Source organism: Gymnoscopelus microlampas (assembly GCF_963454915.1).
Source record: "Gymnoscopelus microlampas genome assembly, chromosome: 18".
In the NCBI taxonomy this organism is placed as follows: domain Eukaryota; kingdom Metazoa; phylum Chordata; class Actinopteri; order Myctophiformes; family Myctophidae; genus Gymnoscopelus; species Gymnoscopelus microlampas.
Window position 1 is genome coordinate 18563388 of NC_139955.1, and position 26081 is coordinate 18589468.

General features: G+C 43.8%; 1 protein-coding gene across 1 annotated transcript in view; it reads right to left on the reverse strand.

Annotated features, from left to right (window-relative positions):
• tenm2a (teneurin transmembrane protein 2a) overlaps positions 1 to 26081 on the reverse strand; it is a gene marked incomplete at both ends in the record, with an annotated part of 272638 nt that overhangs the window by 130096 nt on the left and 116461 nt on the right. Inside the window, one exon of the mRNA XM_084041921.1 lies at positions 7264 to 7473. Coding sequence (XP_083898047.1) covers positions 7264 to 7473 — 210 coding nt within the window. The remainder of the gene's footprint in view (positions 1 to 7263; positions 7474 to 26081) is intronic.

Consider the following 26081-nt stretch of genomic DNA (forward strand, 5'->3'; position numbering starts at 1 on the left):
GTGCCAAATAAGGACAATGTGGTATTGCAGGTAAAAGTGCTTTATAAGCCAGAGAGAAGTTAGTTGTAATGAGTATAACTGAAGCTTGATTTAGGCTCAAACCTTTTGAAGAACGTTTGAGGGACATACTGTATACAATATGATATTAAATATCAAATATGTGTTTTAAATGCATGGTGTAGCCCCTTTAACAATGTGTATTAAAGTACAGTATATGAGCTGTTTGAACTTGTAAGATGTGTGTCATTGATTGATTACCAAACATAAGGAACAAAGTGTGCCCCTTATAAGTTCAATAAGGGACACGTCTTTTAGTTTCCAAATAAGGGACGATTCCGTGTTTCAAGGGACGGTTGGCAACCCTGCCTATGAAGAGCATTGGACGTTACCCTAGCAGTCAAACAGCCGTGTATCGTATGCAAGCACTCTTGCCCCATTGCCAATCCCTCACTTTGCTTCACAATGCTTTGTGATGTTAACATCACTCAAGACCTCGAAAGAGAGTGAGGGTGAATTGGCCAATCCAAAGTGGAAACCACTGTACACACACATGCACACCTAAAGTAGCCTACATGACTCACGCTCTCACGCTGTCGCTCCTCGTTTAAATCTGCCCACAAGAATGCATGCACTTCTCTTGTGCCCCCCACCTCTTCCATAAATATTGAACCGTTATTCTTTCACATTGAGATCAATAATAAATGACCTACTGTAACTTCAATAGCAAAGAAACACAGAACATGGTTTTATCCCTAGTTTTCCATGAACTACAGTGCGCGTGTGTGTGTGTGTGTGTGTGTGTGTGTGTGTGTGTGTGTGTGTGTGTGTGTGTGTGTGTGTGTGTGTGTGTGTGTGTGTGTGTGTGTGTATGCATGTGTATGTGTTCACTATGCATGTGTGAATTGAACAATGTTTCTTGTCTAATCTAAGGACAGCTCATATCCTAGGCCGGTGATTTTCATGTCAAGTGCCCCCAAATTAATATGTGTTTGGCAGCGGACCACCATCAGAAAGTAGAACAAATTGAGTCATCCTTTGATTAGTTCATTTGGAATCAATCTGAATGAATTGAACCTTTAGACCTTTTGGAGTTTTCAGGTACTGCAAGGCCTGCAGTTCTAGACAAGCTGTAGTACCTGCAGTCTCAGATTATTGATTGATTATGTATTGGTGTGGAAAGAATACAAAAACCAGCTTGAGGCAATGTGTCTGACGTTCACTTTAACATCAACATTAATGTTTTAATATGCTCAAATGTGTATTAAATGACGGTACAGTGTATATACAATTACTGTACAGTAAATAAAGTAAATATACTATACTGTAGATATGCAACATTATTATACACAATATATCCATGGTTTAATAGTAAATAGATATTAGACTAATTGCTGTAGGATTATATTGCTTGAATTAATCAGGAATATTCAGTAGTTTAATTAATCAAATGTGTAGTGAAAATAACACAACGCATGCACTATATAGGTCTAGAATTGCTGCTTGTCTAGAACTGCAAGCTTTGAGGTCTTGCAACAGCAATTAAAAAACAACACCACCTGAATGTTGCAGAAAGAAATACACATTGTTTAAGTCACTCAAAGCCTACAAATTCTGACAAACTTGCAGGAAGCAGTAGTAGTAGGAGGTCGACTGGAAAAATAATAAGTGTGAGTCCGAAAGACTGGGGGAATTAGACAGACAAAGACGGCAGCTGCCAGTGAGTCCGTCTGAAACTCTGCTAATGGGAACAGTGGTTTCGCCAGGAAGTCTGGCTGATAACACACAAACTACGCAGCAAGGAAATAAAGCAATTAGAGTTCAGCCATGCAGATCACCTTTTCATCCACCTTAGTAACCTACCTCTCCTTCCTCTCTTTCTGTCTCGCCCTCTCATCTTTTGACCACATAAATTGTTGAACGGCAATCAAACACAGATTGGCATTTCAAATTGACATTTTGTTTTCACACCCCAAAAATCTCAGAGAAAGCTTTCTGTTGCAGCTGAATTCTGACACAGTTTTTTTTCCATTTATTTTTTCAGCCAATGCCTTTCTATGTCTGGAGAGTAGACTGGCTGTATCTGGCGGATTTGGCCCCAGCTAATCCCTGTAAGTTCATTATGCTACCAGCTCACAGTCAGCCTCGTCCAACAGAAGGGCATTAGCATGTCTGCTAACATGTCTTGCTGTTAAAGCACCATGCACGCGGGCAGAGCAGGGAGACTCGCCATGGCGTATTAATATCAGTTTGTGTGTGTGTGTGTGTAGTCATGCATGTGTAGCTTTGTGTGTGTGTGTGTGTGTGTGTGTGTGTGTGTGTGTGTGTGTGTGTGTGTGTGTGTGTGTGTGTGTGTGTGTGTGTGTGTGTGTGCAGGTGTGCATGTGTATTATCATACAGTATGTGCTTGTTTGTGTGTGCCTGACGGTCAGTAGAAACCAACCAAGGGCAAGGCAGTTTATTTTCTAGTCCTGAACGGCAAACCGTTTATTGACATTTTCTGCGGTTAACACCGAGTCGCAGGGTCCGTTGTGTTCATTTGTGAGTGTGTGTGTGTGTGTGTGTGTGTGTGTGTGTGTGTGTGTGTGTGTGTGTGTGTGTGTGTGTGTGTGTGTGTGTGTGTGTGTGTGTGTGTGTGTGTGTGTGTGTGTGTGCGTGTGCGTGCGTGTGCATTAGGAAGAGACCAGAATTGCTAATTCAGCAGTTAAAGAGATCAGCTCTGACCCAACCCCCCCATCCCCACTCTCCTGTTTTTTTCTCACCCTCTCTCACCCCCCGCCCTCCCCCCTTTTCTCTTCTCAATTTCTCTTCTTCACCCTCCTCTCTCCATCTTTTTCACACTCATTCTTGCACTTTCTATGTCTCACCATGCCCCACATTTCTCAGCATCTGTCTAGGGCATAGATATAAGCTATGTGCTATCCATGTTGATCTGTGTTGCCATGCTTTCTGTTCACATGCTCTATATGTTATACCCATGCATCCCTACACAAGTGTCCCTGCATGTCCTTACTTCATGTGTCCCTGCTTCATATGTCCCTACATCATGAGTCCTATGTCTCATGCATCTCATCAGTCATTCCACGTAGAGTGAAGGACGAAAAACAATGGAAGGAGAGATTGAGGTGAAACTAACACACACGCACCACCTCTGCCATGGTTACTCATCTCTGTCTAATTAGGGGGCAAAATCCACAAGAGAATTGTCATCATAATGTCATCACACACACACAAACACAGACACACACACACACACACACACACACACACACACACACACACACCCACCCACCCACCATCCTACAGCCACTATAAAGTCACGATTACATAAACGCCATTAAAAAACAACATGCAGTGCTGGGGACGAGAAGTTGTTGCTTTGTTCCTGCAGATTTGTTTCAACAAAAAAACAGCAGTGACTTGAGGTGACTTCACTGCCAGGAGATAGCCAACCACTTTAGAAGAGGCCTGGGCTAAAAATAGCTTAGCGTTCCCCATGCATAATGAATGACCAGAGACAGCATTAACGCTAGCTCTTTCCAGGAGCGATCTGCTACGCTCCGTTTGTCCGTCTCAGCTTCCCCCAGCCCAACGCTCCCAGACAGGTGCTCTGAGTCGGAGCATATTCCCGCACCAACATGCACACAGACCCAATTCCCAACCAATCCCCTGCAACAACACTCTACTGACATTCTGCTGTCATGCTTCACTAGAAACACAAGTCCACTTGTTATCTCAGGTAATGGTGCACTTCTATGCATGTACACACACTCGCGCACACACATGCATGCACACACACAATCACTCCAGGGGTCAAGCTAGGATTTTAAACTGCCGAATTATCATAGTTCGTCGGACATACTGTAATGACCAAAAAAAGGCCATATCTGGATGACAGGCAGGTGTATTTAATGATGTAGCGCAGCATAGTATTATAATTTGGACTGAAAACTATTTAAAAATAAAGGAATAATATCAAATTAAATGTAACAGCCCTAAATTGCACAAGCAAATGAATTAGATTAAAATAGTGTGTAAGGTGTGGATGACTGCATGCATAATGTTGTCTCAACAAAATAAGCTGTCTTGATTTTGACTCATTAGTTTATTAGAACACATTTTTCTGAATAACGAGCACTAACCTCATTTTGAATAACGACGTTGACATTTCCTTATTCTAAGGCAAATTGCACAGTTGCAGAAGAAACTATAAAAAAACCTTGTGTGTTTTAGTTTGAGGCAGCTTCTCCTTGCGAGTGCGGTAATTATCCGGTTTTGGGGCGAGAATCCCCGCTCTGCTGGCACCCTGGACACGGGAATGACACAGGCCACCTTTGCCACTTGCACCCAGTCGGGATAAATGTCGGGAAATTCTCGGATCAGAACTTCACAGGCTGTTTGAAATTGTAATCCTCTGTAGCCACAGAGAGCTGTCATCATTTTTACCGGCCCAAATGTCCAGAGGGAATTATATTTTCCGGCCTTTGTGACAAAAAAAATGAAAAAAATCGGCAATTGACAGCCAAAGTGACCCCTGACACACAGACGAGCGCGCACACGCACACACACACACACACACACACACACACACACACACACACACACACACACACAAACACACACACAGCATGCTACTTCCTGAGGATTATTTCTGCCCAACTTGGTGAGGCTCATTTCCTGCCAGTGTCCACTCTCTACAGGAACACAAACAAACAAACACACGCACACGCACACACACACACACACACACACACACACACTTGCTGGTAGTGTTTTTCCTGTTGGTTTGTGTTACCAGATTGCCACTCTACAGTCATTTCGGTGGATTTTAATGGATGTCGTGCCACAGGCTCTCCATGCAGCCATTATACACATTCATCTCACTGTTGTCCCAATCTTTCTCTCTTTCTCTCTCTGTGCGTTTCTCCCCACAGCGTGCCCTCTCTCTATTCACTCCTTTTCTCTCTGTCTTTGTGACATCTCTCTGCGTTTTCATGGATCAGCTTCAACCTCTCTGCTGTTTCTATGCAACATGTCTCATTAAAGACTGGAGTGTCTCTCCGCTTCTCTCTCTCTCTCTCTCGTTTCTTTTGCTAACAAAACTGAGAAGGACATATACAGTAAACAGCACAGTGTGTGTGTGTGTGTGTGTGTGTGTGTGTGTGTGTGTGTGTGTGTGAGAGTGAGTGAGTGAGTGAGTGAGTGAGTGAGTGAGTGAGTGAGTGAGTGAGTGAGTGAGTGAGTGAGTGAGTGAGTGAGTGAGTGTGAGAGAGAGAGAGAGAGAGAACAGTATGTGTGCCTATGAGGTTTAGGAAAAAGAGAGCGAGTACATGCCTACAAGCCTCTCTCCCTCTTTGCCAGCGTCTGTCCATTAGGCCGTCAGTGGCAGAGTGAATTTATTTGCAGTGCGGTTACTGGGCCAATGATTGATGTTAGCCCTGCAAACAGTGAGCCAATTAGAAGGCTGATGTAACGTCATTTTAAAAGCCTCCTAATCACGTTGTTCTTGAACCTGGGACCCGGGCCTTTCCTAATGAAGATTTATACTGGATCAAAGGAGAGACTAACGCCATTAACAATAGATTGTATTCCACCAAAAATCACATTAGGACTCTCTCCCCCCCGCCCCACTCCTCCTCCCATCGCTCGCTCTCGCTCACTCTCCTCAGCTCTCTGCTAAATATATCTGCTGATTACAACTGCAGATGCACAAAGGAATAGAGAGATGCGGAAAGAGAGAGGGGGGAAAGAGAGAGGGGGGAAAGAGAGAGAGAGAGAGAGAGAGAGAGAGAGAGAGAGAGAGAGAGAGAGAGAGAGAGACGGGTGGAGAGAGAGAGAGAGAGGGAAAAACAGCCCAGAGTTGCTAATTGCTGAGAATGAATGTGCGTGCTAACGAACAAACTCGTCACTGAGAAGTGTATGAGTGTGTGTGCACGTGCAGACGTGTATGAGTGTATGTCCGTGTGTGTGTGGGTGCATGCGGACACTTGTTTACATGAATAGGTGAGGGAGGAAAAAATACTTGTGAGGTGCTGATATAAGCATGCGGAGCCCCTAACAGCCAACTAGAGAGTCCAGTAATGAGATGGAGAGAGAGAGAGAGAGAGAGAGCTGCAGTTTGTCTACGCTACACTGATTCTCCTGCCGACCCTTAAATTCTGCCTCTTACCTTTCACTTCCCGTGCCGGTTATTAATGTCAGATGGAATATTAACTAAGGGTGATCGGGCCTTCGCCGCTCGAGCTCCTACAGGCTCTGGAATGCTCTACCCGAGGCAATTGGCCACGCTGACTCCATTCTATCTTTTAAATCACATTTAAAAAACGTATATGTTCCAAAAAGCATTCCTGCAAACAACCTTTGTTTTTTTGTATTCATTATCTTTTGTTCACGGTTATTTCTTGTTCAAATTGTACTACTGTAGCTCATTTTATTTTCAATCGTTCAGTACCTTTATGAAATTCTTTGTTTTCTCGACAAACAAAAAAAGATCCTCTGTTGCCATTGTAGCCATTCACGTGATTGCAAACACTAGTTCTGTAGAATGAACTCAAGATTACCGGAGACTGGAGATGGCAGCTGGAGTTGTGACATGAAGGGAGGATTGCATACTGTTAGACAGAGAACAGGCTGATGATGATGATGATGATAATGATGATGATATAGGCCAGTCGAGATAGTGAGCACATGATGAGGCAATGTCAGGGCACAGGCGGTGAAGTAATGAATGAATGACAGGTGTATAGACGAGAGAGACAAAGAGTGAAGATGGAATGTTAATAATGAATAGATGGATGGATGGCTGGCTGGCAGGTCTATGGATGGATGGATGGATTGATGGATGGATAGGGCAGTGGTTCTCAAACATTTCCATGTCAAGGACCCCCAAATTGGAAATATTTTGTGCCAGGGAGGGACCCCCACAAGATTTGTGTTTCAAATGTGTTTCAAAAATGTTTCAAAAATATTCCAAATGTTAAACATTTTTGCAAGATTTCTTTTAAAACACAGCAGATCTACAAGCTCACAACGCGTCGCAAAGCGACGCGTTGTGAGCTTGTAGATCGGCTATTTTCAAATAGCCAATGTTTATCGGGCTCAAGTGGTTAAACTGAATTGCGACTGAATGCAAAATTAACTCATTTTGCTGCCCCCCCCCCCCCCCCAAGGACCCCTGGTGGACCCCACTTTGAAAACCAATGGGATAGCAGATAGAAGGATGGCGGGACGGACGGGCGGTCAGCCAGGCAACGCCCACGGTCTTACCTGTGTTGGAGGGCTGAGCCCGAAGCAGGTAGGAGTTGTCAGGGCGTTGCTCCAGATGTGAATGGGTGGAGTTTTTCTCCAGCAGGGGCACCTGGCACTCCCTGATGGGTGGAGACGGACCGGGGGAAGGGTGGTGGAGGGTGGCGGAGGAGGCGGACGGGAGGGAAGGAGGGAGCAGGGTGGAGGAGGAGGTTGGAGGGAGAGGGCGACCTGGAGAACGGTTGAAGAGAGAGAGAGAGAGAGAGAGAGAGAGAGAGAGGGAGGGAGTAAGACACAACAGATGGTGCTGACTGACAGCGGTATATATGGCAGTGTGGATGGTAGTTACTTCAAAAGTGCACCACGGCTTGCTGGGTTTTGTTTTAACACGTGTACCATGGGTTCACCGACACACTTCCCACCTTCTGCTTGAAAAGGCCCAAATACAACCACCTGCACATCCTGTACTGTATATAATAGTGAGAGTATTCAGCAAACTGAAACTCTCTCTCTCTCTCTCTCTCTCTCTCTCTCTCTCTCTCTCTCTCTCTCTCTCTCTCTCTCTCTCTCTCTCTCTCTCTCTCTCTCTCTCTCTCTCTCTCTCTCTCTCTCTCTCTCTCTCTCTCTCTCTCTCTCTCTCTCTCTCTCTCTCTCTCTCTCTCTCTCTCTCTCTCTCAGGCTTAAACGAGATGCTTAGATAAGATTATGCTTCCGCGAGGACCTACATCCTGCGTACCATTGTCCTTTACCTCAACGTGTGTTGAGACAAGAGAAAGTTATCAGCTCCGGCTTTAAATAGTGGGAGCCGTGGGACACAATCGTGGACACAATCAGGCTGTCCCCACACACTAGATACAGAAAAGGAGAGAGAGAGAGAGAGGGAGAGAGAAAGATGGAGAGAGGGATGGAGAGAATTCACTCTACTCTCCAAAGGCTCAGAATCAAGGACAGGGTGAGGTCTAATAAATTCTATTTAGAGACCGCTCATAATATGGAATAATTATGTCTGCCATATTTGCAGCTCAATCCATCAACAATGTGGTAAGAATGAGGCCATTGCGTCCAGCGAATCCACTGAAGGACTGCAGTTATTAGTACTACTAATTAGGGAGCCGACAGCCGTGCATCGGCACACTGATAATCACTTATTTTTCTTCTGATTCCACGGTCAAAATAATGATAGCCTCAAGCGCTGGCGGAGTTGTCTCTCTTCAATTGTTTTTTTCCCTTTTTTTCCCTCTCAAATAGCCTTGTCAATAAAGCTATTTTCTTCTTCAATCTTAGGACATATTGTCCTTCACCTCCCAAAGGGAGGAAGTGAAGGGGAAAAGAAGTAGGTTAGCGCCTTGCCTCTCTAGTTTATCAAACTTCATTCACTCACACTCATTTCACTGATGAAAGTTTATCTGAAGAATACTGTGTGCGTGGCGGGAGGAGCATTGTGCAGGACTTTTGAAGTTTTTTTTTGTCATTCCTTCATCCCTCACACTTCTATTAATGCATTTCTGCAGTGCAAGATAAAACAACAAGACCTTGAGAAAAACAGAAGAGATAGCTTCAGCATTTAAGCTAAAGCTGTTCATCTGTCCCTGTTCTCACACGTAAGCAGAATTCTTTGGAATACAGATGTGGTGTAATTACAACGAGAGACACATATTTCGATATAGATCGTGGTGTCGCGGGGGCCATGATGCATTGGTCACTTTTTTAGGCAACGGTGCAATACTGCTTGCAGGCGGGACGGGAACTGGTAACTGGGAGAACAAAATCAATGGAGATATCATTGCAGGCTTTAGGAAACAAAACAAAAATGTCACGACAAAATATTGCCCTGCATATCTGCACATTTATATTGTCTCATAATGTTGATCATTTGGGAATCCATTACTGTAAAATGAGAAAAGGTTCGGAGGCCCGGGTGCTGTAAAAGCTGTGTAGAAATGTACAGATAATAGTAATAATAATAATAATAATAATAATGATAATAAATGTGATATAACAATGACCTTGTTTTCTTACAAAATGCTTAGACAATGGCAAACAATGACTGATCAAATGAAATAGAATGAAATCAAAGATTGCTTAAAATGATGTTTTTCCAGCTGTTGTTGAACAACTAAAGCTCTAATCAAAAATATTCTTGAAAATAAAAAGAGAACAGGTTGAACTTTTCCACCTATAATGACATGACGTGTCCAAAATAGAGATGCTCGGTTGAAAGAGGTTAAAGGAAGACAGACAGAGAGGGAGGAGAGTTGTGCTTCACTTTCTGTCTTGCTGTCCAAGCAAGTCATGGAAACCAGAGCTTGGATCGATGCTCTGCTCATGTTAAGTACCCCCCAGAGACGCCAGCCTTGTCTTCTGTTTAGGTATGCGTGTGTGTGTGCGTGGGTGTGTGTGTGTGTGTGTGTGTGTGTGTGTGTGTGTGTGTGTGTGTGTGTGTGTGTGTGTGTGTGTGTGTGTGTGTGTGTGTGTGTGTGTGTGTGTGTGTGTGTGTGTGTGTGTGTGTGACTAGTATTTGTGCATGCATGTGCATGTGACTGTTTTGCGCCGGCCAATCTCATCAGAGCAAACGGCAATAGATGAATAAACAATGAAAACGCTAACACTGTGGCCGAGGGGAGGAGGAGGAGGAAGGTAGTGACGGAGGTATAGAAAGACATTAATGGGGAGAGAGAGGGAGAGATATGAGGAGGTCAAGGGGGTAAACAAGGGAATAGAGAATGGAGAGCGAGAGAAGGATGGAGGGATACAGGGGCGTAGAAAATAGAACAGACCAGAAGCTATGAGCTGACAAAACGCTGATGGTTGGGCGGGTAAATTAGGAAGAGATAAAAGCTGAACGAACAGCGGAAGAGATGGAACACAGGAAACCAGAAATTGAGAGATGAAGTGGAAGGAAAGCCACGGACACATAAAAAAAAAGAGTAAATGAGTCGATTGCTCACTTCACCATTTGCATATTCCAGGAGACCTTAATGAGGCTGTTGGTGATGACGGTCAAAGAAAAGTCAGTGCATGTGATTTATTTATATACAATGTGTGTGTGTGCATGTGTACGTGTGTCCGCATGCGCCCCGGTGATCTCTTAAGATTGTGTTCGCCATTGTTCGACTGTGTCTGTGTGCGTATGTGCGTGCACCGGTGTGTGCGCATGGTATGTGTATGCAAAAAGTGTGGTTATTAATATTTTAAATCACTTTAATTACAAAAAAAGGAAAAATTGCACTAGTTGGCCAAAAGCAATTAAGGGAACTTTAATCTCCTTAGCAATTATGCTGTGGGGCATCTTTAACTCACCCATTTTTTCACGCCACATTTCGAGAAAGGTCAGTGCAAATTGCTTCGTGTTATTAGAACAAAGACTTGGCAATGAGCTCACGTTGCTCTTCAGATGATTTGTTCATTGCCATATTTCAACAGGCCCCACTCAACCACCTGTACGGTATCCATATCTCTCTCTCTCCCTCTCCCTCTCTCAGTTTCTCTCTCTCTCTCTCTCACTCTCTCTCAGCTTCTCTCGCAACCACGTTTCTGCCTCAAGTGTTGATTAGTGTGAATGGATCGAAAACATAGTTAGACTGTAATAAAAGCATTAAGGGAACTTTAACCAGCATTGGAAGATGGGCCTCAAAAGTGAATCCCTGCTGCACAAGGTCAAGATAAAAGTTGCCATCAGTAAGTTTCATGCCCTATACCCGGGATTTGCACCGAGATTTTCCCACATTTGGGAGACCAAACTTCTACCACTCTACCAAGACAATATACACGTTTAATGGCCAGAGATATTGAGCTCATGATCGTCAAGCAGTACTACTTGCCAACCATTAGGTGTCCCACCTGACACCACAGACTAGATTTCTCAATGGAAGAGTAGAGAGACCACCTCCAACCACTGATGATGTAGTTATATTAACAGAATATTTTATTCATTCAAATAAGTTCCGGTCTGCCGCTTTAGTCTACAGTGTACTCAACTCCATCGCACGAAGGGGTTGCTTGCTAAAAATAACTGATCTACAAGCTATCAACACGTTGCGACATCGGTTGTTTTTGGCGCACCATCGTGAAGCAGTGAAGCAGTGTTGATTTTGACAGCAAATTTTGATTTGGTTTTATAGTCATAGTCTTTTGAATCGAATTCCATTTAGTTTTAGTCATATTTTAGTCGTCTGAATTTTTTTCGTTTTTGTCTAGTTTTAGTCGACTAAATGTCATAAGATTTTAGTCGACTAAATCTACAGTTGATTTAGTCGACTAAAATGTATTTTGGTGGGCCGTGATGGCATCGTAATGGCTGATTTTACACTTGGTTGCATGCTGAAAATAGCCGATCTACAAGCCGATCACAACACTTCGCAGCACGGCGCATTGTGAGATCTACTATTTTCAGAGCACCCGAACACCCGAGCGCAACCAAACATAAAATGACTTGTCTTAGTTCGACTGGATCTCTTGTCCACTCTTCCATCCCTAACATTTTTGTATAGTTTTTATTTGTTGACGAAATTATCAATATATTTAGTCTTAGTTTTAGTCACCATAGCTTAGTTTTTATTTAGTTTTCGTCAGTGAAAAAAGGTATTTGACGAAATATTTTTGTCATAGATTTAGTCGACGAAATCAACACTGCAGAGAAGTTTCAAGTGCACGGCCATCAGCAGATTGCTGTGTGTCTCAGGTGGAATGCTGCTGGCTGCATGTATCTGTATGATAGCATTGTCAGGAAGCTGCCTGTATAATCTATTGTTCCTTCATTCTGTGGTGTGAAATGGTTTTATCATTCCAGCGTAATTCTGGCTGTTGACTGTTCAATGACCGGGGCGTTTGCGGCGGATCATTTCTCTCATTCTTCTCGCCTCTCCTTTCTTTTATTTCCCTCTCCTCTCATCTTGTCTCGTCTCCTTTCCTCGCCTCTCGTCTCGCCTCCTCTCCTTTCCTCCCCTCTTATCTCCTCTCTTCTCCCTTTGGTCCCGTCTCCTCTCCTCTCGTTTTCTCTTCTGCCTCTCCCTTCCCATTCTTTCATCAATTCTCCTCCTCCTTTCCCCATCATCTCTCCTCTTGCTGCCCTTGTCTCTATTTCTGTCCCTCCCTCTCTCCGCCTCGTTCTGTCCATCCCGTCCGCCCATCTGGTGGAGGTGAGGAGCGTTAGGCCGAGGAGGAGGAGTGGAACGAGGGATGGAGCGACAGCTGGAGCCTCGTCAGACGGGGAGAGACAAATTACCCCTCTAACGAGAGCCATTCATCATCCCTTCATCCCCTCCATCCCTCCCTTCTTTCATCCCTTCTCATCTTCCTCCACACGTCTACGTGACACACACCTGGATGCAAAATGCGACACGCACACACGCATGTGTGCAAACACACGCACGCACACACACACACTTGGTGTACAGCCATGCTTCTATTCACCGTGCAGGTTTAAGGACAGTCAGCATGTTCCTGCATTAAGATGACTGAGAAAATAAATCAATTAATAGAGAGAAGAGACACGAATAAGAAACAGGTAAATGAGTGAGTGAGAGAGATAGAGACAGACTGAGAGAGAGAGAGAGAGACATGTGTGAGAGAGGAGTACATGCATGCAGAGATTCATTACCATCACTGCTGTCAGCACAGATGTTGGACTGAGGGGGAGTTGTCAGTGTGTGTGTGTGTGTGTGTGTCTGTGTGTGCAGGCATGTGCATGTCCATGTGTGTGTATGCATGCGTTATGGTATTTGCAATAGTGTGTCAGTCATCGTGCGTGAGTGTGTGTGCGTGTGTGTGTGTGTGTGTGTGTGTGTGTGTGTCTGTATCTTTGTCTGTGGGTGTGTGTGCGTGCACACATGTATATCACAGTGATCTGAGGGCTATTTAGTGATGACAGCTGCTGACATAATAGGGTCTTTCCTTTCTTTATCTACAACTCTGCCCCTTCTCTCTATCTCTGTCTCTCTCTTCCTCCACCTCCTCCTGTGCCTCCTCCTGTTTCTCCAAACCTGACCAGCCTTCACCTCGCTTCTCAACCATTATACTTAACACATTAAGCGACTGTGAAAAGATGGCCACCTGTTACTGTGTGTGTGTGTGTGTGTGTGTGTGTGTGTGTGTGTGTGTGTGTGTGTGTCTCTCGTCTTAACCAGCATGAGCTCATTACGCTTGATACCACGATCACCACCTTCCTTTCGTTCCCCTAATCATCTCTGCCACCGAAAATGAGAGATAAATTGGGTAAAAAGCAAAGGGAGAGGTGGGTGGGATCATTGCGTTTTAATGAACAAAGTTTGACTTTTCACTGCTTAAAGAGACAACTGTATCACTACCTCTCTATGGTGGCCCTCCCTTTGATGTGTCACTGAGACTCTGCCTTCCACCTCACCCTCCTCACGTTCCCTGTCCTCTCCTGCTTACTCCTGTCATCTTGCTTGTCCTCCAACCCTAAACAGCTCCACGACGGTGCGGTGGGGAAAGAGGCACGATCAGGATTCACTTGCAAGCCTTGTTTTGTTTCTGCAGCAAAACATCACTGCATTCTCCCATAATCGTTTACTCCTCCCACCATGACAGAGACTTTTGAACGACTGTGCGGCTTTTGCCCACAGGTGCACTGTGTGCATAAGGAATGTGTTGACAGGGGGAAATCGTTTGAAAGGAACGGAGAAGAAAGGAGAAATAAGCATTGGAGAGGGATGGGGAACAGAGAAAGATGCATGGATAAAGTTCAATCAATTCAATCACAGACCACAGCTCGTCTCTACTGAACGAGCCTTTCATGAGCAATTGGCCCTGATGATTACAGCCATCTTTACAATGCCGCCTAACCCTGTGTGTGAGTACAGAAGTAATGGACACCAATTGCATATAAAGATCCACACAGATCTGAAGACGGGAAAATGGTGGGTTGAATTGCAGTATTTGTCATCATCATGTTCTTTATGTTTGTGCAAGAATATCCTCATGGATAGAAGGAAACTCTGTACTTCCTTCTTGTAGACCTTATTAATCCCGCGGGGGGCATTCAATTTCAGCTTCACCCAGCTGATGGCTGCATAGATGGTCTTTATGAACGCTCGGGGGGAAGCAGTTAAGTGTTTTGCTCAGGGACACTTTGAAAAGTGTTACTGGGCGAGGGCGACCGATAGCCAAGTAGTTAGGGTGTGTACCAGGCATAGGCTCTGATGCCTGACAACGCGTCCCTGGTTCCATTCCCGGGCCGGGCGGACCATTTGCTGCACGTCACTCTCTGTCGCTATCTCCCTCCTGTTCCAAAAATAACTAAAATAACAATAATAATAATAATAATTAATAATGAATAATGATAATAATAATAATAATACATTAATTCATTCATTAGTTAATTATTACAGGGATATTATTATTGGGAGACCAACTCTGACAAGTGGCACCACTAAAGAATTTTTATTATTAGTGTCCTCGAGGCACTGAACCACCAACAGGTTGGTACCTCGCATACTTGCTTCCATCATCGTAAATGTCTGAATGCACGGTAAACACACACTGTAAAACGGTTTGAATAAAATGTGCTGTAGAAAGGCAGACCATTTACTATTTAAATGTGTCAGTAACTACAAGGTAAAAACATAAAGCTGTTGCTGTGTGTGTATTCTGATGGTGAATCAGCAGATCTTCAGGGTACTTTTAACATAAGTGTTGAGGAGAGCATCCTTCCATTTGGGGGGCAGAGATGAGGAGAAACATGCAGACGAGGGGAATACACTCAACCTCCGACCCCTGTGCGTGTTCGCAGAAACACAGGCCCAGTGCCTATCTGCATACACTAATTGAAACCCGCTACTCCATTGGCAGGTACGTGTGTGTGTTGGTGTGTGTGTGTGTGTGTATCCATTCCTATACATGACATTAGGATTCTGCAGCACACCCATGCTGTCCATTGTCAGAGATGTCCACGCCGTGACTCGGGCAGTGGTGCAGTCTACATTACCATATAAATTACATCCATGTTGTTGCTGTTGTTCTGGATTGATGGTATTGTTATAGATTCCAGAAGCTGGCCCTCGACGAAAAGAATCACAATAAATAGCCTCTTCCTCCTCCTCCTCCTCCTGACACACAAACGCACACGGCAACCGCACGTGCACACATGCGAGCACGGGCAGACGAATGCGTGCACACGCACAAACGCATGGAAGCTCAGGTGCGAAGAGATGGACCCCCGTTGTCTCAGCCTTCCAATACCTCTCACCATGCACCACGGCTGCTGAAACAGGGAAGTGATCGTGTGTGTGTGTGTGTGTGTGTGTGTGTGTGTGTGTGTGTGTGTGTGTGTGTGTGTGTGTGTGTGTGTGTGTGTGTGTGTGTGTGTGTGTGTGTGTGTGTGGGCGCGCGCGCGCGCGCGCGTGCATTTTATTGTGAGTGTGTCTTTGATCCCACACCAGCACAGCTGGCTTCTGTTCACAATAATGTGGAGTATGAGCTATTCACAAAGCACGTCAATTCAATAGACTGGGCTTATTTATGAGTGAATTGGATATTATGACACCAATGTGCTGCACATCCCTTGTGAAACAAAAAGTCGGATGTAAGCTGAATTCACACAAGGCATGAATGCCATTGCCAAAGCAATAGCACAGATAAAAACCTACATTATAATAATGAAGTGATAACAACCGTGGAGAATAAAGTCAGCACCCAGAAGGTTGAGCTTAAAAATTGTCCAATTACTCCCACAGTTGTTGTGTTAAAACAGGGTTAAAATACAATGATAATAATAATTGCATAAAGTGCCCAATGTTCATTTAATAAACTGAAGGACCTGCATGGAGCTTTTTATTATTTCACATACTTGGCAGTGGATTTTATTATGCTAGCGTGGCTGATTCCAAATTTTTATAGTGGGAGATAAAGGTTGGAGAGTGCATTATGAATGAGCTCTTTGTTTAATAGCAAAACTCTTGCCATTGGTCTGAGCAAAACAACAGAAACCTCTTCGGAACAATTGTGGTTATCTTGACTGAAGAAAGCTTTTAGGTTGAACAACACAAATGATCAGGGTGAAATACCAGGAAAGCTTTTCCTTGAATCCTTAAGTAAGAGCCAGACCAGCATTGGCAAGAAACCACTACAACGGAATGTATTATCAGTCAATGAGAGAAAGATAGCTCCAGTTAACCACTTAAACCCATTCTTCTTTGAATGGAGTCCCCCAAGGGACTATACTTGGCTCCCTTCTTGTTCCCTCTACACCAAATCGCACAACCTGTTGCAATGTGACGCACTGTGAGCCTGTAGATCGTCTATTTTCTCCAAATGTTCACCCCAGCTAGGTTCCATGTGGTTAATGCAGCTGAACTCCACTGTGGAGTTAAGGTGTACAACCAAGAACAATGTTAACTAAAAGTATCCTTGTAAAAATGGTATTATAGTAACGCCCCGCACTATAACAACAACGACAGTGGCAAACAATATCGTTGGGATCACTTTCAGAGTGATTTGATTAAACACTGACATCCAATCAAAATTCATTCGAACCAACAGGACACGTTCAACACATCTTCCAAGTTTGTTTGGTCCTTACTGAGCCAGGATAACATCACATTGATGTCGGTTCATACCAAAGTAGGAATCAACGTCTCTTGTAACAATTCTCCACACTCCTCACGTCTTAGATTCATTTCGTGAACCCATAACCTTCTGGATCTCTTGTTCTATCACACAATGTACAAAAGTAACACGTCAATATCCATTGTGGGGCACTAACACAGCTGGAGCATGCAGCGTGTGTTTGTTTTCCACAGTTTTCAGAATGTTATTGTTCATCAGTGTGGATGCTCACATCATTATCTTTATAGTTATCGCAATCATTCTTGGGCCTTTACACACACAAGTCACACACACACACACACACACACACACACACACACACACACACACACACACACACACACACACACACACACACACACGTGTGAGCAAGCACGCATGCACCTAACTTTGGCATTCCAAATCCCATAATTATGCGAAACAAAGAAGACAGAAAAAAATAACCCTGAAGAAACCAAATCGTATCAAGTGAGAGAAAAGAAGAACAAAACTGTAAGTTATCCAGCTTTATTTAGAGCTCAGATCTGGATGTGTGACCTTGTTTTGCTTCACAAAAATAACAAATCTACATGTACAAGGTTTCAACACGTTGCATTGTGACGCGATGATAGCTTGTAGGTCTGTTCTTTTTGGGAGAGGATGCAGTCTATGGAGTGAAGTTGTACAGTAGATGATAATCCTGATCAGCATTTGCTTCAATGCTGACATATGGTGCTTGTTGTAAGTTGAATCACTTTGCTGAGATGATCAAGTAAGCGCAAAGGTAATCAACCTGAATATGAAGTGGTACGACATTCTGCAGCGCAAATACTTCATATATCCCAGAGTACGGCACCCCCATAGACTTCCATTGTAAACAGACAATATTCACATAATATTAAAACATTTATTGCCAAAACCAACTTTCAGTTGATTTAGAATGTGTTTCTATGTGCTTGGAGTCGGAGATAACAAGAACAAGAAGAATGCTGTGATGGTGTCCCGGTGAGATCAAAGAGTTGTTTTAACTCTTTCAATGGGTCTGGAAGGAGCCCTCTACTCTCTGTTCTGTTGTGCTTTTTCCCAAGTGTGTAACTGGATATGAAGTGTCTGTACTGGTAGCGCAAAAATAATATAACTTTAGTTTAAAAACACATAAGACGGAGCCGTATTCTGTCGTTATGATGATTGATGATTCAGCAGTAGCGGGGCATCGCTGCTGAATGCGTGTAGGAAAAACACTGCATGTGGAATACTATGTACTGCTACTGTACAGTATATACTACTATGTATTGGTGCTATAGTATCTACTACTGATTAGTAGTACTATGTACTTTCTACTACTGATTACTAGTGCTATTTACAACTATCTACTACTAATGACTAGTACCATGTACTAGTACTATGCAGTACTAGTGCAGTATGTGCTATGATCTACTAATATTACACTGTATACTAGTACATAGTAGTAGTAGTACAATATGCATGTCATGATAATAGCCCTAGTGTACAGGTATTATGCAGAAGCAACGTCACAAAGCAAAGCCGTCACAATTCACCCAAACCACAAACACTTTGAGGCAAGCAGCCTTGGAAACCTATGGTTCCCAAGCCACGTGGCCCATAGGGCAGGAGCCTATCTCCTGTTTCTGTAGCGTGAGGCAGCTTGATATACAAAGTGTCTCCAGGGCTTACCCCCACAATCCAACCCTTTGACGCTGTGTGCCAAGCAGGGAGGTATTGGGTATGACCTGGCCGGGGGAATTGACCCTCACTCTAACCACAAGGCCACAGAGATGGTGATATTTGAAGTAATACTGTAATTTAAAGTCCCCCAAAGTTAGATTAACACTCAGGATTTGACTGTGTAAAGCCACTTGTATCTGCTGCCCCAGGGACAGCCAACAGGGGGGGGGGTATAGGGGGGGGGTATAGTCCAGCGGTTAATGACTGTGCTGAGGTCTGTCTCTCCTCTTTACGATGTGAGAGCAGCTCTATTTATAAACACACAGTGAGCGCACTATGTGGTCCACCTCTTCAAGGTGAACCCTCTGGAGCTCACATCCTCTGTCTGTCCTCGCCTGTACACTGCTAAATCCTCAGTGTTCATTTAACATAAGGGCCTATTGTCACACTGTCTGAGCTAAACGAACACTAAGGATTTCACTGTGCACTCACTCATCCAGGTGTGTGTGTGTGTGTGTGTGTGTGTGTGTGTGTGTGTGTGTGTGTGTGTGTGTGTGTGTGTGTGTGTGTACCATGGTACATGGAGTGAGACAGGGAAATGGTGAGTCACAGGCCTCCAATGCCACCTCAGCAAACAGTGATTGCATACAAAAACTGATGCATGTGTGTAACGATTTGCTCAAACACACACACACACACACACACACACACACACACACACACACACACACACACACGCACACACGCACACACACGCATATTTATATAAACATCCCTCACGCACACACAGGTGCAACACATTAAAATTCGTCATCCATGCACACACTTAGCACAACTTGCATCACCTGACCCTGAGGAATATGGAAGTCCCTGCACTGACGGACTCCACATGCCTCTGTGCATGTGGGTGTACCTGTAAGTGCAAGCGTGTGTGTGTGTGTGTGTGTGTGTGTGTGTGTGTACATTTCGCATAAACACTCTCTTGCAAACGTGATGCAACTCCCCGAGGCACGACTAGTAAACCCACTCGGCTCATAAACAGTCTAGCCCAGCCGAGCAGAGAGGCAAACACTGTACTAAAAGAGACAGACAGCCGCAGTCAAACGCTCACTGTCAGGCTATTAGTCTCAGCCTATCGCTGTGAACCGCAGACCTCGGAGACAAATAATAAATGCTAATCTTCCTAGGACGAAGCCAAGTCAGTCAGTTTAAGCTGAGGCTGTCGAATGAGATTTTTAATTACTGCATGACCTGGGGTATATTACTGCATATTAATGAGGATCATTAACCTAGAGGTAACTAAGACCCCTCCTCCTTAACTACAACTGATCGCACCTCCACACGCCCGGCGCCAAACCTGTGGCAGTGTGTGTGTGTGTGTGTGTGTGTGTGTGTGTGTGTGTGTGTGTGTGTGTGTGTGTTTGCCCGCAATTGTGTATCAGTGGGTGAGTGTGCACAGAAAGTTACAGGCACACGTATACTCTCACACACTTCCTATACAGTACAGTATATGTGGCCTCTGGGTGTCTTTTATTACAGCTAAAGTCAAGCTGAATGATATAGGTACATTCAGTAGAGAGTAACTCTGCACCAGGAGGCATGAGCTACAATAACGGCCATAATAATAATGCTATATGTTTCTATAATAATAATAACAAATTTTTTGTTGTTGCCATGTAGCACTTCGAGATTTGTGTCAAATATAAAGTGTGTTACAAATAAAATGTAGAATTATTATTATTAACATAATATGCAGTGAGATATTATGATTATCAACATTACTATTATACTGTAATATCTCTACTGTCTACCTCCCTGTCTCTGTCATACACATTCATTCACCTCTGTCCATCTTTCTCTCACATTAGTGTCATTCAAAATTTCTCAGCATTCTGCAACGTCTGATTTTTAAAGCCTGGTATCAATTATTCTTTCATCACTATGAAATCAAAGGTTGTGAATTGAAATGTAAGTGTCAGGTTTTTTGGCCCATATCTGGTGTGTGAGTCCTCTGCGACAAAAGGTTAGGCAGCGCCAGGCAGTGGGCAGTTTACAGCAGGCTTGTCTCAAACAGACATAGTGAACTTTATGATCTTCACCAATGAAACTACTTCACAAGAACAATGTTGGTGTATAGTAGCTATGATATTCACAGAAAAATATTTAAACATTTTGACTTGCATAGATTATCAAATCCAATGCAACTTCAGCATTGAGCCTTGGCTTGTGCCGGTGAATTGCATGGCTGTGATTGGCTAGTACTGGTATATCATAAGCCAAAGGGACAGGAGTGGTGTAATTGGCTAGTTAGTGGTGTAGATCCCATAAGCCGGGTGGATAGGCCACCAATTGGCTAGTTCTGGTCCATAGCTATGCAGGAGGCGCATCCCAATTGTTCTGTAATTACTGATTCACAAAAATGGCATAGTTGTTATTGACTGATTTGAAAAATATTCAGGAAGCGATGCTGATGGGCCTATACTTAGCTGCAGACAGATGCACACACAGACAAACACTGACAGGGCCGAATGCATGAATCTCCTGGCGGAGATTAAAAAGTGATGAACAAAAGAGGCCCATAAGTGAATACAGAGCCTTGACTTGTAAATGTCTCTGTGCTCATTTATGCTGGATGAGAGATGGCAAGCATTGTCAAAGAAAATGCATAATTATGTCATACACTCATAGACAAAATGAGATGAGGTCAAATAACGGCGTGACTTCCCTGTGTAACCTCAATACTTAATTCATACATAGTATACATACATAGGCCTAGATACACAGGCCTACATAATTACATACGTACAGTACAAAAGCACACACACACACAACACACACACACACGGCTCACACGACACACGGCTCACCGCTCCAGTGCCACGCCATTAAAAAAACATCTATGGCAAGTCATTTGGGCATTCATTACATATCTTTGAAACATCCATCGATGATCCATCCATGATCCACCCATCCATCCATTCACCCACCCAACTTCTACTCTTGTATTCTCTATGGTATAGAATCAGGCCAGAAGCTGTAGTATTCTGTTTATAGTGTTTCCCCGAGTGCAGTAGTGGAAAAAGCACTAAAATATTTTACTTAAGTAAAAGTGTCAATACTGCAATGTAGAAGTACTCTGTTACAAGTAAAAGTCAGAAATTAAAAATGTAAAAGTACCTCAATTTTTTATTTAAGTACAGTACTTAAATGTACTTAGTTACTTTACACCGCTGCCCGAGTGCATACTGTAAACACACACTGTACACACCTTATGATCACAGACACATACATGACAACAGACACGCACGTCGCACGCACGCGCGGATATGCACACTTCTGCACACAAAGAGGCACATACTGGAGAATCCTTTATCTCATTCTCTCTCTCTCTCCATCTCATGTCTCAGCAGTTTATCCTTTCATCTTTACATAACATGGTCCCTTAACAGCCCGTTCTAAAAGCAGATTCTGAACATGGTTCCAAACCTCTATCCACTGCCATGCCCCCCCCCCCCCCCTCCCGCCAACCCCTTCCTATCAATATCAGTCTGACTGGAATAAGAATATCACTATCTGAAAGAGAAGAAAGGGGACAGCGTATGGGGGTTAGTTGCAATGCGGTTTATAATAGATGAATGATAGCACTCCAGTGCAGAGAAGATTGGTCTCTATTCACCAGCATCTCTATGGAGAGAGAGAGAGGCAGACAGACAGACAGAGAGAGACAGAGAGACAGAGAGACAGAGAGACAGAGAGAGAGAGTTGCTAGGGGCCTGGTTGTTATAATAAAGCGTATAAATTATATATATATTATATATGTTATACACAATTGAACGGGAACAGTGGTCTATTCTCTGTATGGCACAGGGTGAGGAATAATGGGACACCATGGCTCTCTGATAGCCATTCATATTGTATAATAATAATAATGAAATGTTAAGAGTAGTATGAATTAATGCATGTTTTACTGTCACTTCCTTGGTGAATATAGGATTTTACGGGTGGCATTATGCTGCACATGTATATATGTGTGTGTATGTATGTATGTAGGCATAGCATGTTCATTTGTGTGTATAGTGTTTGTAATGTACTATACTATGTGTGCCTGCTGTGTGTAGGGGTGTGCATTTGTATCGAATTTATGTGGTCACTATTCGATTCAAAATCAATTCTAGGTTAAATTTTAGTTCTTGGGGTCATGATTCGATTCAAGATCAATTCTCCAATCAAAATGATTCCCATTTCAAAATCAATTCTTTATTCAGTATGTAGGAGGGTTTCAGGATCTACTCTAGTCCAGTGTGTGCCAAGAAATGGCTTGTGGTCAATTATAGGATGAGAGCATAGTAAAGTGTGTGTATATAAGTTATTATAGGTTTTATATTTGTAAAGTTGTATCAACTCATTGCAATAATAAACACACACAAAGGCAAACCTAGAACAAAATGGTACATTCATTCATGTTAAACATTCACAAATAAAAATCTTTTAGTATTGCAAAAATAATAAGAATAAAATAAAATAAGAATACTACTACATAAATAAAATTAGTTTAAGGAAATTATTAACCGATTCAGAATCGTAGAACTTAACGTAATTGTGATTCTTACATGAATTGTCCCCCCCCCCCCAGGTAGGTGCAAACGTACTGTATGTATGTCAGTGTTTAACTGTGCGTGACATTCCGTGTGTGTGTGTGTGTGTGTGTGTGTGTGTGTGTGTGTGTGTGTGTGTGTGTGTGTGTGTGTGTGTGTGTGTGTGCTCTTGTTAATTGCCATTCCCAGTTGGTGTTTGCAGTGTGTAGGATTCCCCTGGGGCTTCTCTACCTTCATTACAATGTACTGATCATCTGCTCTCCTCTTTCATCACTCCTTCTCTTCTCCTGCCTCCCTTTTCCATTTCGGTTCACCCCTTTTGTCTGCTTCTGAAAAATGGAGGATGGGATTGCGATCCCATCATCATTTCAGAACCAGACGCCCAAGAACCTGATTATAAAAGTATTATCATTAATAGCCTAGTCTTTTAAGAGATTATTACTATATTATCAGCAATATATTTCAAGTGCAATTTTAGTGTATATTTTATCGGGCAGTAAATTGTGGAGATAAATCAGAAGGATGGGAGACAGCAAGAGAAACAGCGAGAGAGACAGCAAGAGAGAGAGAGAAAGAGAGAGAGGGAGATGCAACATGCGACGGAGGTGGAGAGCAGAACTTGAACGCGTTTTGCGGCTTTGTGCCCCGCCCCCGCACTTCCTAATGGCTCATGATTTTATCGCCTCTCTTCTCAGTCTCATCCGTCAACATTTCTGTCACCTCCTCCCCTCCTTGGCTCCTCTCCACTTCCTCTCCTCATTTCTCCTCTTTCCCCTTTTCATTGCGACCTGCACTCCTCGCGCCATTATCTACCCCCCTTTTTGATATTTCTCTCCGTCTGCTTCTCCCGGCGCATAATGGTTTGTTCCCTCTTGGGGGCAAGTTCGCCAGGCACTCCATAGACTCCTTACAGACATGTAATACCCCCAACACGCCCTCGGCATCATCCCTCCATCTCAGACCCACCCCCCCCCCTCCTCCCCTCCTTCCTTTCTCTGCAGTGGATGGGAAGCATAGAGGAGCCAGCTGGTGGAAACAGAGAGAAATGGGCCCAATTACAGCACTGGGAACTGAAAGTTGGCTAATTAACTCTAATTCGCTAACAAACTGCTTTTTCACCGGGAATCATCTCTCTCTGTCACGCGGTGCGCACGTGCATGCGCGCACGGAGGTGCACGCAGTGCGGCCAGATGCATGCCCACGCGCACATAGCACACACAGACCCACCGACACGCACATAATACACACACACACGTGCACACACAAACAGATAGAGTACACACATGTACACACACGCACGCACGCACGCACACACACACACACACACACACACACACACACACACACACACACACACACACACACACACACACACACACACACACACACACACACACACACACACACACACACACACACACACACAGAGAGAAAGGCTCACTCTCGTACAAAAACGTACACGGACATACTTGCTCAGCTGTATTTACCACTGGGGCAATATGTTGATTGCATTACAGGGGCTGATTATTGCACACTGACAGTAAAGGAAACAAATGTCTTTCATAGCAAAGCATCTATCTCAGCAAGACGCCTGCTAGCTACAGTCTATAGTCTATAGCAGCAAATGACTGCACCGCATCCAGCCATGACACACAATGGAACACGGAACAGGAAGACGAGGGCAGAGGAAGAGACAGTGATGGCATGAATGAGGGATGAGAAGGGAAAGAAAGGGGGAGGCCAGATGGAAAAGAGAGGAGATGAATGAAAGAAAGAAAGAAATGAGAAGAGAGAGAGAGAGAGAGAAAGTACATGAGCCCAGTGAGAGATGAGCAGAGAGAAAGGGAGATTGAAAGGAAGTGGGAATGAGAGGCAGAGATATAAAGGGAGGGATTGATAATAAAAGGGGTGAGCAGAGAGAGAGAGAGAGAGAGAGAGAGAGAGAGAGAGAGAGAGAGAGAGAGAGAGAGAGAGAGAGAGAGAGAGAGAGAGAGAGAAGTGTATGGATGGACAGGAGTGAGTGATTTTCTGAGTTTGGTTCAGCAGTTTTCCCTTAAAGCACAGTAATAATGGTTAGAGGCAAAAACGTGCACGCACACACACACACACACACACACACACACACACACACACACACACACACACACACACACACACACACACACACACACACACACACACACACACACACACACACACAGAGAGAGACTATATGTTGCTAGCTGTTGGTTTCATGACAGTATCACCTCTACGTGAATCTGGACTGCAGGCAGCGGTTGGAACAATAAGCCTGTCAGACTAGAGTTATCAACAGGAGAACAGGTGTCCAGTCTGCAACATTGTGCTGCGGCTCTGTAACACTAACACGTCAGCCTAAACCTGCACACATGCAGTTACCCACGTATGCACCCACATATACACACACAAACACGCCCGCACAGTGCACACACACACACACACACACACACACACACACACACACACACACACACACACACACACACACACACACACACACACACACACACACACACACACACACACACACACACACACACACACACACACACACAGGAATTTGAATGGGAGAAGATTGTGAGTAAGCATTTTTTGAGTGCAGCCATTACTAGTCGATGAAACATTAAATCCCCACGGATTATTAGCCATGACAGTGTATGTGTGTGTGTGTCCTGTCCTCAGTGTGGACAGAAAGATAAGGAAGATCTTGGACAGCAAGTAATTTTCCTTGGAATTCGATTTTCAAGTGTTCACCAGGTTCACATCAACATTTTTGGATGAGCAAACAGTATTATTTCTACCTACATAACATAACAAAAAAAATTGGAGGGCAGTCATGGCCAATTGGAATTGAATCTGCAAAATCTGACTGCCATCTTCATCACATGACTCAAAAGATAATATCTACCGATTTGCGTGAGTATTTGTCAAAATCTGTACGAGTAGTAGCGAATAGTGTTTTGAAGAAAGATTAGCTGTTCACAGACATAGACAAAC